Source organism: Stylophora pistillata, chromosome 2 (assembly GCF_964205215.1).
Source record: "Stylophora pistillata chromosome 2, jaStyPist1.2, whole genome shotgun sequence".
Classification (NCBI taxonomy): domain Eukaryota; kingdom Metazoa; phylum Cnidaria; class Anthozoa; order Scleractinia; family Pocilloporidae; genus Stylophora; species Stylophora pistillata.
The window spans coordinates 23,659,315-23,674,461 of NC_142520.1; the positions used below are offsets into that span (position 1 = coordinate 23,659,315).

The 15,147-nt window shown below is 38.5% G+C and overlaps 1 protein-coding gene across 1 annotated transcript; it reads right to left on the bottom strand.

The window, feature by feature from the left end:
- Nucleotides 1–2,978: 2,978 nt before the first annotated feature.
- Nucleotides 2,979–14,233, bottom strand: LOC148737912 (uncharacterized). The gene is made up of 9 exons (XM_088748756.1): nt 13,540–14,233; nt 13,113–13,235; nt 12,743–12,865; nt 12,132–12,257; nt 11,563–11,688; nt 11,103–11,228; nt 10,341–10,460; nt 7,065–7,184; nt 2,979–6,911 (listed from the first exon to the last, which is right to left on the bottom strand). The coding sequence occupies exons 1-9, from the start codon at nt 13,646–13,648 to the stop codon at nt 6,673–6,675; spliced, it is 1,212 nt and encodes a 403-aa protein (XP_088604882.1). The 5' UTR covers nt 13,649–14,233; the 3' UTR covers nt 2,979–6,672.
- Between the last annotated feature and the right edge of the window lie 914 nt (nt 14,234–15,147).

Below are 15,147 nucleotides of genomic sequence, written 5' to 3' on the forward strand. Positions count from 1 at the left end.
TGTTTTGCTCCAAACAGCTCTCATTACTGGATTTGCGATTGAGAACGCATACATTTTGAAGCGTAATCGCCTATCATCCAAAATAAAAGAAGAACGTCCGAGAACGCAGAGGGCAGCCACAGTATATGTTTGGGACCTTTTGTTAACGTGGTCAAAGGTCCACCTTCTCACTTGTGTACTCAAGAAACAGCTTTTTTGTTGTTATCGGTCCCTTGTGTTGATGCATTCATGGTCACGGAACATCCGAAAATTCCAAAAATACGACTTTTCTTAATAAAACCCTGCAAGATTAACCCTTAACGAAAAGGCGTGTCTTCTTTCAGGAGCATATTGACAGAGAGAAAGGCAATGAAAGAAAACGCTCCAATGACAGACCGACTCATGGGGCAGGCCCTTGCTTTACATGTGGAGTAAAGTCGGAAACAGACTCTTAAAAATTCAAAATCGGATGGATAACGCCAACACAGTCCGCGTCAAAATAATGGCTCCATAATATTCGTTTAAGGAATTCAGTTCACGATAGGAATTCACCAGCTGGCCTGTAATTTCACTCTACGTTCATTTGTGTGTAGGAATTTTCCATTCAGTAAGTCGAAAGTGGTCCAGAGCTGAGATTAGTTCTTACGATTCTCTACTCACTGTTTGATCCTCATTGGTTGTCAATGGTTTTCTCGTGATCACCTTCGTTCTTAGGATACTCTCTCTTACCAGATAACCCTGGTAACAAGTTTGCTTTTGGATTTGATTTCTCGACATTCAGTCAAAAAGTACTCATACGTCGTAGCTCAAACTTTGTCGCATAACCACAATTATCTAACACCTTGTACAGTTTCCTGAGACATAGTAAAATTTTATTTTGGTTGAGAAATCAGCGAACTCGTCGTATAAAGGATTATTAAACTAAAAGGAAACAACATCTTTATCTCTTTCCACATAAGATAAATGGTTTGGTAAATAAGAGAATTGAGCCCGAACGTTCCCATGCGTCCCTTGGAGCGTGGTGTTAAAAGATGTCTTGAACCCCTGTTAATTGGAGGTCTGCGGCCAAAGTCTAAAACTTGACTTGAACTGCTATGGTTTCATTAAGACCTTGTAACAAGGATTTTACAGCTTATTAGAGGAGTAATTTCCTTACCATTATTTTGGTTTGTGTAGCTCTGACAGCAAAACCATGTTTTCGTGCTAAAAGTAAAATGCTAAGGTGCATTCAAGTTCCGCATTTAATTAGCATCGTGTGGAAAAATTTTGCTGAAATGCAGTTTAGTCAACTGGTCGCCGCCGTAGCTGATTTAATTAGGTTACTTAGTAAGAGACATAGAGTCACTGAAGTCCTAATGAAAACATCGCAGTGCTTCTGCGATGGGGTAGTTAGATACATATTTTTGTATTCCTTCGTGCCCTTTTGTGTCAAGTTTCTTCTGTAGCTCTACAAGCAGGATCAGCTTTTATGCCCTCTCGGCTTAAGTTGTGCAGGCCTGTTATTCACGTTTACACTTATTCAAGGAAATACTTATTAAGCATTCCTTAAATGTTACAATAACAAGCAATTAGATAAGCTGTGCAAATTATGATAAGAAATTAATTGGCAATGGGGTCTCTGAACGTTTACGTCAGAATGCTCAGTCTTACCCCAAGCCCACATGAAACCACTGAGACGGGGTAAAATTTCCTGAACATTTTAATGCAAAGTAGGCTTGGACCGTCATTTTTCAACAAATGACATCATCGCACATAAAAGCTATTCTGTAATATTCCTCATCTCCTAAGATGAAATATCAAAAACTTCTTGTAAATACGTAGATAAATAAAGTAAAATAAGGTAAATAAAGTAATTGGGCAAAAGAGGAAATGATTATTACTGATGCAAGATTGTAAATGATACTTCACTATATATGGTCATTTAATTGAAAGGGACCAAACGCAGTGCAGTATAGTAACTTGATATAAATGTACTGTACCAAAATATTGAGTGCCTTGTCACGTTCTATTACACTAATGTCAACAAATACTAGTAATTGAGTGGTCTTACCCTCTGTTTCCATAACCTGTGCTTAGACCGTCTCACGTTAAAACTCACCTCTTTACTTATTACTTTGAATCTTTGTTAAAGCCTCAATGAACATGACTTCTTTGAGGATGGTCCTCCCCTTTCATCTTAGGTATATGCCTGACTCGGATGCATGTCTAAGCGAATTAATTTTAGTCTATCTCGATCATCGATACGCAAACGAAGTGCTGCGAAGTATATAAGTTACTATTTGCGTTAATAAAAATTTACTTAAAACCTTTTTTAGGCTTTGAACCAGACTGAGGGTGAACTAATAATAGCTATATCCTTCATGCAGTTCGCTCATGTATAGCTATCTTTTATACTATTATTTGGACAAGATGCCGGTACCACTTTTTCCCACGATAACATTTACGGAACGAGGTACTCGCAAACTTTAAGTTCCTATTTGCTCATAAGAAGCGACAGGGAACATGATTGGTGGTTGAAATGATGTATAAAATTGGTTCAAATACCTGTTTTACACTTAGCGTCGTCCTGCAAAATTCTTGTCTGCCTAATCCAAAGTGGCGATACCGTAATTTACATTTACATCGATGTCAAACTGATAGACAGGGCCACTAGTTAATGTGACTTTCTTGGTAGTCCTCTCAAGTCACATTAAATTAGCATTTTTTTTTTAAAGGTATCAATATGTAACTCAATTTATTGGTTAATCCACTTGTGACCCCATCCAGGGTATATCCCCATGAGCCTATTACGAGGAACTTTTTTAGCGTCCCCACCCACCACGCCCTCCTCCTCATTTAAATCTCATCTTTTATGACTGAAAGACCTTGGTCTAAGAATGCAGTTCAGCCTAATTGTGGAGAGCAAAAGTGAAAGCTATTACGAACTTTAGAAAACAAATCTAGCCTCCTGGGCTATGCAGGTTTTGTTGTACAACGTGCAACGGATTCCTCGTAGACTGCAGACCACTCCGTGTACACGTTTTTAGACATGTAAGGCGAACTATAGAGCAATAAGTTTTTAAGCATTGGATAGAAATATGCCGGTTCGAGTAATAAGTAAGGTGACCTCTCGTAAGTAGCTATTTTGCCGCGTGGTCCCTTTAATATCTATTTGTAGAGAAGTGAATAAATCTACAAGAAATTGTATGAGATACAGTGAAATATATGAAGTTCATAAATTTCATTGTATATATATGAAATATATATTATATTATATATATATGAAGTTCATATATTATTATTATTATTATGAACTTCATATATTTCATTGTATCTCGTTTATCACTTTCACGGGTTTATTACGAGTCAACTTAACGGCCTGCTCCCAGTTGGCTTGTTAGCTCAATTGGTAGAGCGCTGCACTAGTATCGCAGAGGTCAGTGGTTCGAATCCCGTACAGGCCTGATTTTTTCAGGTCTGATTTTCGCTATTGCTTAAATAGCGCTATCTACTGCGAGGATCGTGCATCATATGTAAGAAATTGTATTTGACATAAAAAGTTTATTTCGGGATGAATTGTGCTTAATCTAGTTTAGAATCAATCAATACTTTATTAACCCACGTAGCGTCAAGGAGCTCATATGGCTCGTTCAAAGTACGTACGTGTCTCTAAGATTAAGAATCTAAAAACCCTAATACATACTGTCAAGACCTAATTGATTAGAAATAGAAATAACTAACAATTAATATTAAAATTTAAGTTTGTACAGTAAAATTTAAATGAAATTTAGGTGCGTACAAATTAATGCTGGTTCCTCTTAGATTGTACATAGTTTCCCTAAAACTAAAAAAATCTCTGATATATTTGGGACCGTCGTTATGCAAACATTTATATAACAGAATAAGGGGTTGTTGTTTCCTTCTCTGGTCTAACGTTTCCTTATTCAAGATTCGCAGCAATTCATCATAAAGGGTAGACTTGCGATAACCTAGCAGTGATCTAAGAATATAATAGTTGGCATCTTCTAGCCGATTCGCTTGCACTTTCCCCAATCCAAGAAAGAGGGGGAAACAGTATTCAAAATGAGGGAGAATGAAAGTTTTATAGAGCCTTAACATAACATTGCCAGGGACAAAACGCCTGATTCTCCTAAGTGCGCCACTTTTAGCGTACACCTTTTGAAGCTGTTTAGTAATGTGATCCTTGAAAGATAGCATGCTATCAAGAACATTAATAGAACATTAATACATTTCATTGTTAGAACATTAATACATTGCATTGTTTCAATGCAAAACGGCCATTATGCCGTGACAACGGTTACCCTTCTAATAGTCTCGCTATTTTCTAATACCAATTCTTTAATGGATCCTACTTTCTTCACTTTTCTTGTGTATTACCTAACACGAATAACAATTTATCAATATCCGAATGGAACAAACGGCCCTTGTAAAACTATTTCGGCCCAACAATATTAACTTAATGGTGGCTTCAAACAGTTTCATCGTTTTCACACACTAATTCTTCAATGTATCATACTCTCTGAACTTTCTCTATGTAGTACCTAGCAAATTTTTTTCTGCAAAAGTTGCTATCGTTTTAATATTTAAGGTGACTGCAAAGAAACAGTGTCTTGAACATCTTAGAGAAAAACTAAATTTCAACTTCATGTACCCACAGTCAAAATAAATTATAACAAAACCAAAGTAAAGCGCGCGCTCTGATTGGTCAAATTAGCGTCCCCCATTTGCCCATGGGTGTACACTGCTGACGTGAGCAAATGCAAAGACTATTTTTCCGCGCGCGCTTCTTTTTTCTGGTCACGTAAGATTAGTTCACTAAAAGGGAACTCTTTAGGTAAAATGTATCAATGTTATGTTATAAAACAAATGGTAAACACCACAGCATACACTATTGAGTTATGGACGCACTTAGGAGGTTTCCTAAGCACTCAAAAAGCTAGAGTCGCTCTCGGCTATCGCCTCGTGCGACTCTCACGCTTCTTTCGTGCTTAGCAACCTCCCGGGTGCATCCACAACTCAATAATGTACGCTGTGGTGTTTACCATTTGTTAAAAAAAGAAGCTTATTACTTAGTAATTGTCCTATAAGTATTTCATTTTATGCAAGATTAAGTATGAAATTACTAGAGTTTCGAAGCCACCATCATTCTGATACCTTAAAGTGTGAAAATATTGATCCATTCAGAAATTACTGTTCTAAGAGGAACAAACAGATTTTGATCCACCTTTATCCGTAAAGTTACTGATGAATGGAATTGACGACAAGAAAACTTCAATTACACCTAAAACAGTGATATATTACATATATCTTATTAACCGAGCGCGAAGGCGATACTGGGAGAATATCGGCCCGAGGTCTTGACAGTACGGACCGAGCGCAGCGAGGTCCGTACGAAAAAGACCGAGGGCCGATATTCTTCCAGTACGGTCCCGAGCAAGCTTGGTTAATAAGAGATTTATTATACGACTGAAGTTCAAAGGGACACAAGTGCGGTATCATTCGGGACCATTCGGGACAGTGCCCGGTCCAATACTTAGAGAATATTGGACCGGCAATAGAGCATTTTGATTGGTTGATTTTATCTATTGGCCCTCTGACTGCCCGAGTCGTGTAATAAAAAATTAATAATGACTCAGTCAAATCTGTGTCAATGGCCAACACAAGGCATTTTTCAAATTTACACGGCCATCACGTAATAGTCTATTTACTTTATGAACGTCAATGAAATACCAATCAGCTCTCTGGTGGGATTTTCTTTCATTGCTTCTCTCCTTTTTGTACCTTGCAAAAAATTATATATTAACAAAGTTGAAGTCATAAATAGCCTTTTTCTTCGCAAGAATGTCAGTGCTATCGTCCGGCATATCTGTAAATCTGGACATAGGATTCTCTTCCACTACATGGTAAATAATTAGATCCGGTTAAATCGTCTGCCATTCAGAAATTGTGCAAAAGGCGCGAATAATTTATTAACAAAAAAGTATCATTTCCATTTTTATCTGAAAGCTTACCCGGTATTTCATCGGTGTTTCTATACCAAATTTAAAAAAAAAATAACAAAAACAACAACACATCTCTATATCTGATAAATTCGTTTTATAAATAGTCTAGATATTGTGAACTGGTTACTATCAGAAACGCAAAAAAATGATAGAGCTGTCGTTTCGAACGTTCGTTAATCGTCAGCGCTAAGAACTGAAAATTTTCTAACAAAGGGCTAACGCCCGAAAAGTTGACTTAAGAAACTTTTTTTACGGTAGATGATTCACACTATTAACTCAGTTGATAAAACCAGATTATTTTATAATAGCCCCCACCGACGCAGCACCACAGTTCCTTCGAAAAGCTACCAACTTTATAAATCTCTGTGTGCTATGTTAAAGCCGACAGAGAGAGCGATCTAAGTTCTTCCACCAAGATCGGCATCCAATTGAGACATTTCTGACCAGGGCGACACCAAAAAGAATATCTTTCTTTTAATGAAATCCTATCAAATTGTAGCTTATAAAAACACACAGGTTTTTTTTCACATGACAATTAGAGAACAGACTACTCAAGGCGTGTGTTTGATGAAAGAACGCCGACAGCCGATTTCAAAGGAACAGGATGACAGCGGCAGAAAACCCGATTGCTCTAACTGACATGGCCTTCTACTCAATGCATCGGAAAGGATATCAGAGGAAGCCCCTAATTCTACCCACTCGGGCGGGGTGTAGTTTCTGGGGTGGGGGAGAAGTTGGTTGGTCTGATCATCATTCCACTTTTTGCAGCTGAAATTGGATTTCCTAGAGGGCAGTGGCATAGAGTACTATTGTACCACCATCCAATCCCACATTTCTCCACACACATATGCCCTGTATGGCCATTGCTGACTTGATCTCTTGTGGCAAAACTTTGCCCATTGGAATCTTTCAATGGCCCCCAGTCACTTCCTAGACAAATAAAATAGAGAGATATATACTACCTCAATGAATCTGCATGTGTGTACGTTATTCAGCTCTGTCCTGTTCAGAGGCGTTCTTAAGGAGAAAGGAATACCGATGGATTGTATCTGTTTAATAAGATTGTGGTCTGCAGCATTTTACCTTCACATTTATGTCCATCCCCGCTGAATCCAGGATTACAAGAGCAGTTGTAAGATCCTTCGGTATTTGTACAGTTGGCATTCTCGCTGCAACCGTGGTTTTGAACACATTCATTAATGTCTGAAATGAGATCAGCAGACTGTTAAAAGAAATGAAAAAGCAGCGAAAGTGTTTTGATATTCAGGCAACATGTACAAGTTGTAAAACTTACTCCTCATAATAGTGAAGAAAATACTAATAATAATGATAATACTGTTTTAATGCAATACTAAAACTTTATTATTATTATTATGCATTCGTTAAAATTCTATTCCTATTCCATTCCTAGTTTCTTGCTACATAAAAATAGTTTTCCATCTTGGGTCATAGACTAGATCATTTACAGGTATCTAGCTAAGAAACATATATCCTTCTACTGGGCAGAGCGCTTCTAACCTCGGCAAACCTTCTTCGCACTATTATAAACTCCCCTATGTTGGTCGGTTTTCAAAACATCGCTCAGACTAAGTTAAGACAACTACTCAAACGTTATTGCATAGCTGATTAGATGTTAAGTTAGTTATAATAACGATAATAATAGTAATAATAATGAAAAAAACCTCTGTTAAACCTCAAATACTACCTCACAGTAATCCCAAGATTTGCAGTCGTTTTAAACTTGCATAGCTAAAGCAAAATAAGGTTTTACTGGTAAAATAATTACAAACTATTATCATAGTTAAACATGATGATAATGACGATGTTGATAATAAAATAATAACAATGATAATAATGATAATGATAATAATAATAATAATGATAACTATAATAATAATAATCTTTATTTAGCAATAATTTCCGTAAAATCCTCTACAATACAAAATGTTAACAGCGTAAAAAACCATCCAAAATAACTCACTTTCGGCTCACATCTACTTTTTTTTTTTTTGTCAAATTGTTTGGAAAGCTATAGATAACGGAGTCAAATCTGAACAGATTCAAAGTCTAATAATCCGATAAGTAAAAGCATATATAAAACTATACAGAAAAGAGAAAGGTGAATGGCAAATCTAGAACCCTATATACAAGGCTGCCAAAAATCATTCAACAGTGTCAATGGCTCCCTCGGCAGCTGCGATTTCAAAGTCACAATTATTATAGTCATAAGCAGCGCGTAGCTTCACCCGCGATCCTCGAAGGCAAACTAAGGTCGACCGAAGGAGGGCAAAGGATGTCTTTGCTCGGATACAGGAAATTGTTTGCTAGTATCGTTCCCCTTTCTTGGCGGCTATCAGTTCGGCCAATCGGCTGTGGTATCTTATGCATTCCATCCCCATCCCTCACGTAGTTGTAAATACAAGCGGCGTAAACGAGCCATGCTCAACATCCAACACTCTCCTTGAGTACCGCCGCTTCTTGTCGTTTTTATGGATGCGATAAGTCTGCTGCGGTTCCCGGTCCTTGTAAGACTCGGCATTAGGGTGGCAAACCCTCACATCGAAGAATGCCGAGCTCTGAGGATCCCAGAGGCCACGCGCCCGAACGTCCAATCTTGCGTCTTGTGCTCTATTAGACCCTCTGCTGAGTTGTTCTTCAGTGACGTCTTGGACCACTGGCTCGACCTCGACATCGGTACACACTATACTCAAAAGGTCGGCCTCGAGGTCTCTCAACTCATTATGCCGTTGGATAACAAAGCCCCCTCGTTTGCACTCATTGCGTGGTCTACTGTGAAGTTTTCCCCACACGCACACTGATGGAATGTCATCGAACGGCCAATCATAGCGTAATTTAACAGTATCACGAAACTCTCTCTTGCTGAGGCTGAAACCATGTTCTTGAAGGGGAAGAGCTGTGAGCCATACAGAGGAGCCTTTTTCTTGCGCTAGTTCTAGAGCTCGCTTGGTCTTCCGTGAAACAAATTGTTTTAGATTATCCGCAATCTCTGAAAGTTCTTCAGCTTTTCTATGTTTGACAGCCTGACGCCCTGACGCGATGAGGGACTCGTCAGGTAGTTGATGAGTTTGAGCTATGATATGTTCGACAAGAGAAGATGTCACCTGAATAGATGAGGCATGTTCATGTGCCGCCCCGTGACATGGGTTGCTCAAGCTCAGGCCGCCTAGGCGCACGGGAAGTGCTAGAACGTCTCTATCCAGTTTGCTACACTTGCGCCCTACGATTGCTGGTATAAGGACCTGGGAAATAGCCTCTTCAAGTGGCTCTAGAAGATCTTGGACATCATGGAGAGTTCTTAGGAAGTACATCCAACGATGCTTTAAACCAAACGTGTTTGCGGCATAATAATGATAATAACATGAATCTAACATGAAAGTGTATAAAAAATAAAAAAAAACCTCGCAAGTTACAATTCTCCTTTTAAGGAAAAATATCACTAACCTAAACTACATAATTATAATAATAATAATAACAGTTACATTACCAATAATAATAACAATAGCCAGGAAAGAAAGCCAACTGTGTTTGTAGCACAACAAAGCCACGAAAGTCATTTCCATTATCTTTGTTTTAACAGTCTTCTGCCGCTTTTTGCGTTTCCATTGCCGACATTGTCCAAGAATTAAGAATTAAGTTGTAATTCAAGTTTCTTCTTACGCGTGATCGATGCAGGCAGTCCCGAGCGAGCAAGATGGGCCCATTTTGTCCGCTCGGGAGGTCAATCAGAACACAGAATTCTCTTCATCTTACCCACGGGCGCTGGAAGCGATGTAATAAAAGAGCATAATATTCCAGATAATATCAGATTCCTATTTACGGTCGCCTTGTCAGGACCAGCTCTATAGGTTTTTCGCGCTGATATGACAAAGCATCATGTTCTGAATAATATTTGGTACCTGTGCAGTTGTGTCTCTCACAACTGAATCCTTTTTTTTACAAATGCACTTAAATGACCCCCTTGTATTGTTACAAGTGGCAGTTATATCGCTGCAGTTGTGGCTGTTTCGAGAACACTCGTCAATGTCTAAAATGAAATCAGCAGTCCGTATCAATCATGCTGATAAAGAATAATAATGAAAAGGGGCTGAAACTTGGTTTCCAATCTGAAAACCACAGGTTCCTGTTAAGATAAGAGACCTAACGTCACTCCAAATGGAGGCTGGCTCAAACTCTCTCTGAGAAAGCCATAAATTGTACTTTTCCTAAGTCACGGCATCTCAGGAACTCAGTATATTAGTTAGCAATCGAAAAGCAATATACTAGTCCGGGGTATTCCTAGGGAGTAGGAATACCAATGGATTGTATCGTTTGATAAGATCGTATTCTGCAGGGTTTTACCTTCGCATCCATGTCCATCCCCGCTGAATCCAGGATTGCAGGAGCAATTGTAAGATCCCTCGGTGTTTGTGCAGTTGGCGTTCTCGCTACAATTGTGGTTTTGAACACACTCGTTGATGTCTAAAATGAAATCAGCAGACTGTCAAAAGAAATGACAAACCAATAACAATACTATTTACAATAACAATGACAATAGTAATTATAATAATGAATATAAAGAAAAAAACTCGGCTTTAATTCAAATACTGCCTCACAATAATCCTAAAATATGCATTGATTTTAAACTTGCATATATAGCTAAAGCAAATATAATAAATGCTTAAATAGTAATAAAAATAGAGAAAGAGTTAAAAACAAAAACAAAAACAAAAAACCGAAAAAGAAATTAGGCTCGCCCTCTTTTCCTTGAAACCACAATATCACATCTCCGTCAAATTATTTGGTTTTTATGTAGGGAGGTTGGTAAGTTTAATTACGTTCTAAAAATCTAGCAAATGGCAACGATAATTATAATGATAATGATAATAATAATGATGATAATAGTAATATATAATACTAAGAAAAATAACAATACAGAAATAGTGAAAAATAGTTAGAAAAACAAAAAGGAAAAAAAACAAAACAAAAAAAAGACAAAACATACAAAATCGAGCTTGCCTTCATTTCATAGATACCACAATATCACATCTCCATCAAGGTTATAGCTTTTATGTAGGGAGGTTGATAGATTCACGTACTCGCACTCTGAAGAATATGACATACCTGTGCAGTTGTATCCATCCCCTTTGAAACCAGGATTACAAGAACAGTTGAATGATCCCTTGCTGTTGGTACAGGTGGCGTTGCTCTTGCTACAATTGTGGATATTTTCGGCACATTCGTCGATGTCTTAAATAGAATCAACAGACCATAATTATAATAATAATAATATACCATAATTATAATAATAATAATACCCATAACTATAATAATGATAACTCGGCTGCAGCGCTGGTAGGAGGGGTGGGGCGCAAGGAGGAAAGGAGACTTTAAAGCGTTTTATGCTTAAAAAATTTTGCAAACTTTGATGGTAATTGTGAACATTGATTATGATTTTGAACGCGACTTCGGATGATAGACATCGCGAGTAAGGCTTTTAAGTCCAAAATATACATTGTAATTCTCAGATGTAGATCTGTACGTTTTACACGCAAAATATCGATTTTTGAATAGTATGAAATACCTGAGCAGTTGTATCCATCCCCTCTCAAACCAGTGTTGCAAGAGCAATTAAACGATCCCTTGCTATTAGTACAAGTGGCGTTGCTCTTGCTACAATTGTGGATATTTTCGGCACACTCGTCAATGTCTAAAATAAAGTCAACAGTTGGTATCCAATACCGTAATAAAATATAACGATGGGGAAGTGTAGGATATCGCTACAAAAGCCATAGGAAAGTTGCTCCTTTTAAGAATTTCCTAGGTGCAGCTAAGGCTCGTCTTAGTTCCATAAACAGACGAGTGAGATAGGTGAGTCCTCGCTCCGATTAATTTTATCCCAAAAGTACACGAAGACTGAATAAAGCCTTTTAAACCCTTTTAAAGCTGTGCATGGAGTTTCAGAGTTTTTATGGTTTTCTGCGTTGATCAAAAGCATTCAGTCGTCCACTAAGGAATTATCTACCGGAGCATCATCTTCTGAATCATATCAGGTTACCATTTATGGTGCCTCAGTTCGGCCAGTTGTAAAGGTTTTTTTAAAAGGTTCGCTCTGATACGACACAGCATCATGTTCTGAATACTATTCAGTACCTGTGCAGCTGTATCCGTCACCACTGAATCCTGGTTTACAAATACACTTGAACGACCCTTTGGTATTATTACAAGTGGCAGTTATATTGCTGCAGTTGTGGCTGTTTTGAGAACACTCGTCAATGTCTGAAATTAAATGAGCAGTCCTTTTCATTTACCGTACTAAAGAATTACAAAGAGGAGGGCATCAGTATTGGGGCTTCCGATGAAAAGAAAAAAAAAAAAAAAAGAAAAAAGAAAAAAACCACAAGGTGATGTAAGGAAAATAAACTTTAATCTCACTTCTAGTGTGAGAGGTGTGGTGGACTCATGTTTGGTGCACTCGAATCTGACTCTCATGGTGCCTTTCTTCACCCAGGTATTTAAATGGGTACAGTCGAATTCAAGGCTGGGGGGTAGCCCTGCATCCTATCCATGGGGAGGTAGTAGTACTCATGGTCGCTTCATGCTACGGAAATTGGAGCCAAGTGCAGGTCTAATGGGCCATTTGGCTGGTAAACAGACTTTACCTTACCAATGGAGGGAGGATCAAACTTATTCTGACCCCAACGAGGAAGACATAAAATGTACTTATCTTAAATCATGTTATGGAATGCTCTGCTGGATTATACCTCGGCATTTATGTCCATCCCCTTCGTATCCAGGATTACAAGAGCAGTTGTAGGATCCCTCGGTGTTTATACAGTCGGCGTTCTTGCTGCAGTTGTGGGTTTTTTTAACACACTCGTCGATGTCTGAAAATGAAATAAACGGACCATAATCATAATTGTTATCTTCAAAAGAAGGAGGTGGGTGGGGAGGGGTATTGCTAATTTGCAAGGGAAAACTCACACTGCCGCATGTTAATCCAGATCTGCAGGAAGAAAGGCTTAATAGTTGAAATCTGATAGTCGAAGTACCTTAAAATTAAGATTTTATAACGCGAATTCCTACCATAGGTTAGTTAGGATTAGGCATCATGCTCTGAACAATGGTCATTACCTGTGCAATTGTCCATATCTCCGCTGAATCCAGGATTACAAGAGCAGTTGTAAGATCCCTCTGTATTTGTACAGTTGGTGTTCTTGCTGCAGTTGTGGGTATTTGTGACACACTCGTCGATGTCTGAAATAAAGTCAATGGATCGTACCCATGATCGTTCTCATCTCAAACAAGGAGGGAATTCAAATCAAAGAGCCATACCCATGGTTGTTATCATCAAAAGGAGGAGGTAATGGGGAAGGGAGGGGGGTTGCTAGTTTGAAATGGAAAACCAAGTCTGCTGTATGTTAATCCAGTTCTGACGGGAGAAAAGCTAAATTATCCTAAATATGATACTCGAATTTCCTCATAGTTAGTATTATAAAACGCGTGTTCTCACCATAGGTTAGTTTAGACTATGCATCATGCTCTGAACAATGTTTATTACCTGTACAATTGTCCATATCCCCGCTGAATCCAGGATTACAAATGCACTTGAACGATCGTTTGGTATTTTCACAAGTAGCATTTTTATCACTACAGCTGTCGGTATTCATAACACACTCGTTGATGTCTGAAATAGAATTGACAGAACTATGCCCAAATACTAAAGAATTAATGTGGTACGAGGGGCAGTGATGTAAAGTGTTATGCAATTCCTCATTAGAGGCGTGTGATGAATACGGATAGGAGAGTTCAAGTCCATTGCTTTACTTTTCCACCGAAATAGGTCTTGATGAAAATGGCTTGGGCTCTTAATAATATCGATTAAAGCGGGAAAGATGGGCCTCTTGTCCATTGTGATCCCATAAAGAACAAATACTGCGTGAATCAAAGTTACCGAGTTGGTGTTTTTTAATTTTTTCGGCCATGAAGACGCAAAAAGCGGGAGGAGACAGTCAAAACAAAGAAGACACAAAAGACTTTTGTGGGTTTATCGTGCTACAAGAACAATTGGTTTCCATTCCTGACTCTTAAGAAAGACAATTCATTCTTGATTCTAATAAAGCGAAAAATTTTTACGATACGATAAATATTTTATTGCCCAAGCTTGTTTGGTCAATATGCCCGGACGTTAGCCCCGTTTTGTTCCGTTTTAATGGATCTTGAGTTCGTCTCAGGACATAAAGCGCAAAAAAATTAACCCGGCCAATCATAGCAGTATGCAGGACGCGTGTCATATATGGACTCCGCTCACCACAGAGTCTCTGTGGCTCAGTGGTCTGAGGTTTGATTCCCCAGGCGGGCTCGCAATTTTTTCGTTGTCCCATGCTCGTAACGAGACAAAAAACATCTTTCTCTATGTCTTTACCGGGCTCAAAACGTACCACCTTTTCATTCCAATCAATTCTTGTTTTTCTCATTGCCATTTTATCCATGAAAGTTTATTGGATCGAAAAGATCATGCTCTGCAGGATTATACCTTTGCATTCATATCCATCCTATCTGAATCCAGGATTATTACAAATGTAGTTGTTCATGTATGATCCCTTGGTATTTATACAATTGGCATTATCGCTACAGTTGTGAGAAATTAGAACACAGTTGTCGATGTCCTAAATATAATCAATGGATCGTGTCCATGATCGTTGTTGTCTCTAGGAAGGAGGGGAGGGGAACGAGAGGCTAATGTACAATGCAAAACCAATTCTACTGCTTATTAATACAGTTGTGTAAGGAGAAACTTTTGTTTCTTAGATGCGATGGCTGGAGTACGTTATCATTAGTATTATAAAACTTGTGTTTTTACAATGTTCTTTATCTGTGCAATTATGTATATCCCCGGTGAATCCACGTTTACAAATGCACCTGAATGATCCCTTGGTATTTCGGAAAACGACGTTTTCATTGCTGCAGTTGTGGGTATCTGTTGCACACTCGTTTATGTCTAAATAAAGTCAAAATACTGAATGACAGAGGTCGCAGGAAGTGGGGGGGGGGGGTGAGGAAATATGACGTGTAATGCTTTTTGTCAGCTGTGGTGTGTGAAGAAGCAAGTTAGAAAAAAAGATGCGGGACTGTGGAGAGGAAAATTCGTAACCCCACTTTTCCCTGC

Bases quoted from the DNA above. Each gene is read 5' to 3' on its own strand.
- LOC148737912 (XM_088748756.1), bottom strand. From the start codon at position 13,648: ATGAATACCGACAGCTGTAGTGATAAAAATGCTACTTGTGAAAATACC. The intron at 10,461-11,102 runs GTATGTCATATT...ATTTCATTTTAG, and splicing joins GGATGGATACAACTGCACAG to ACATCAACGAGTGTGTTCAA. The intron at 7,185-10,340 runs GTAAAACCCTGC...ATCTCATTTCAG, and splicing joins GGATGGACATGGATGCGAAG to ACATTAATGAATGTGTTCAA.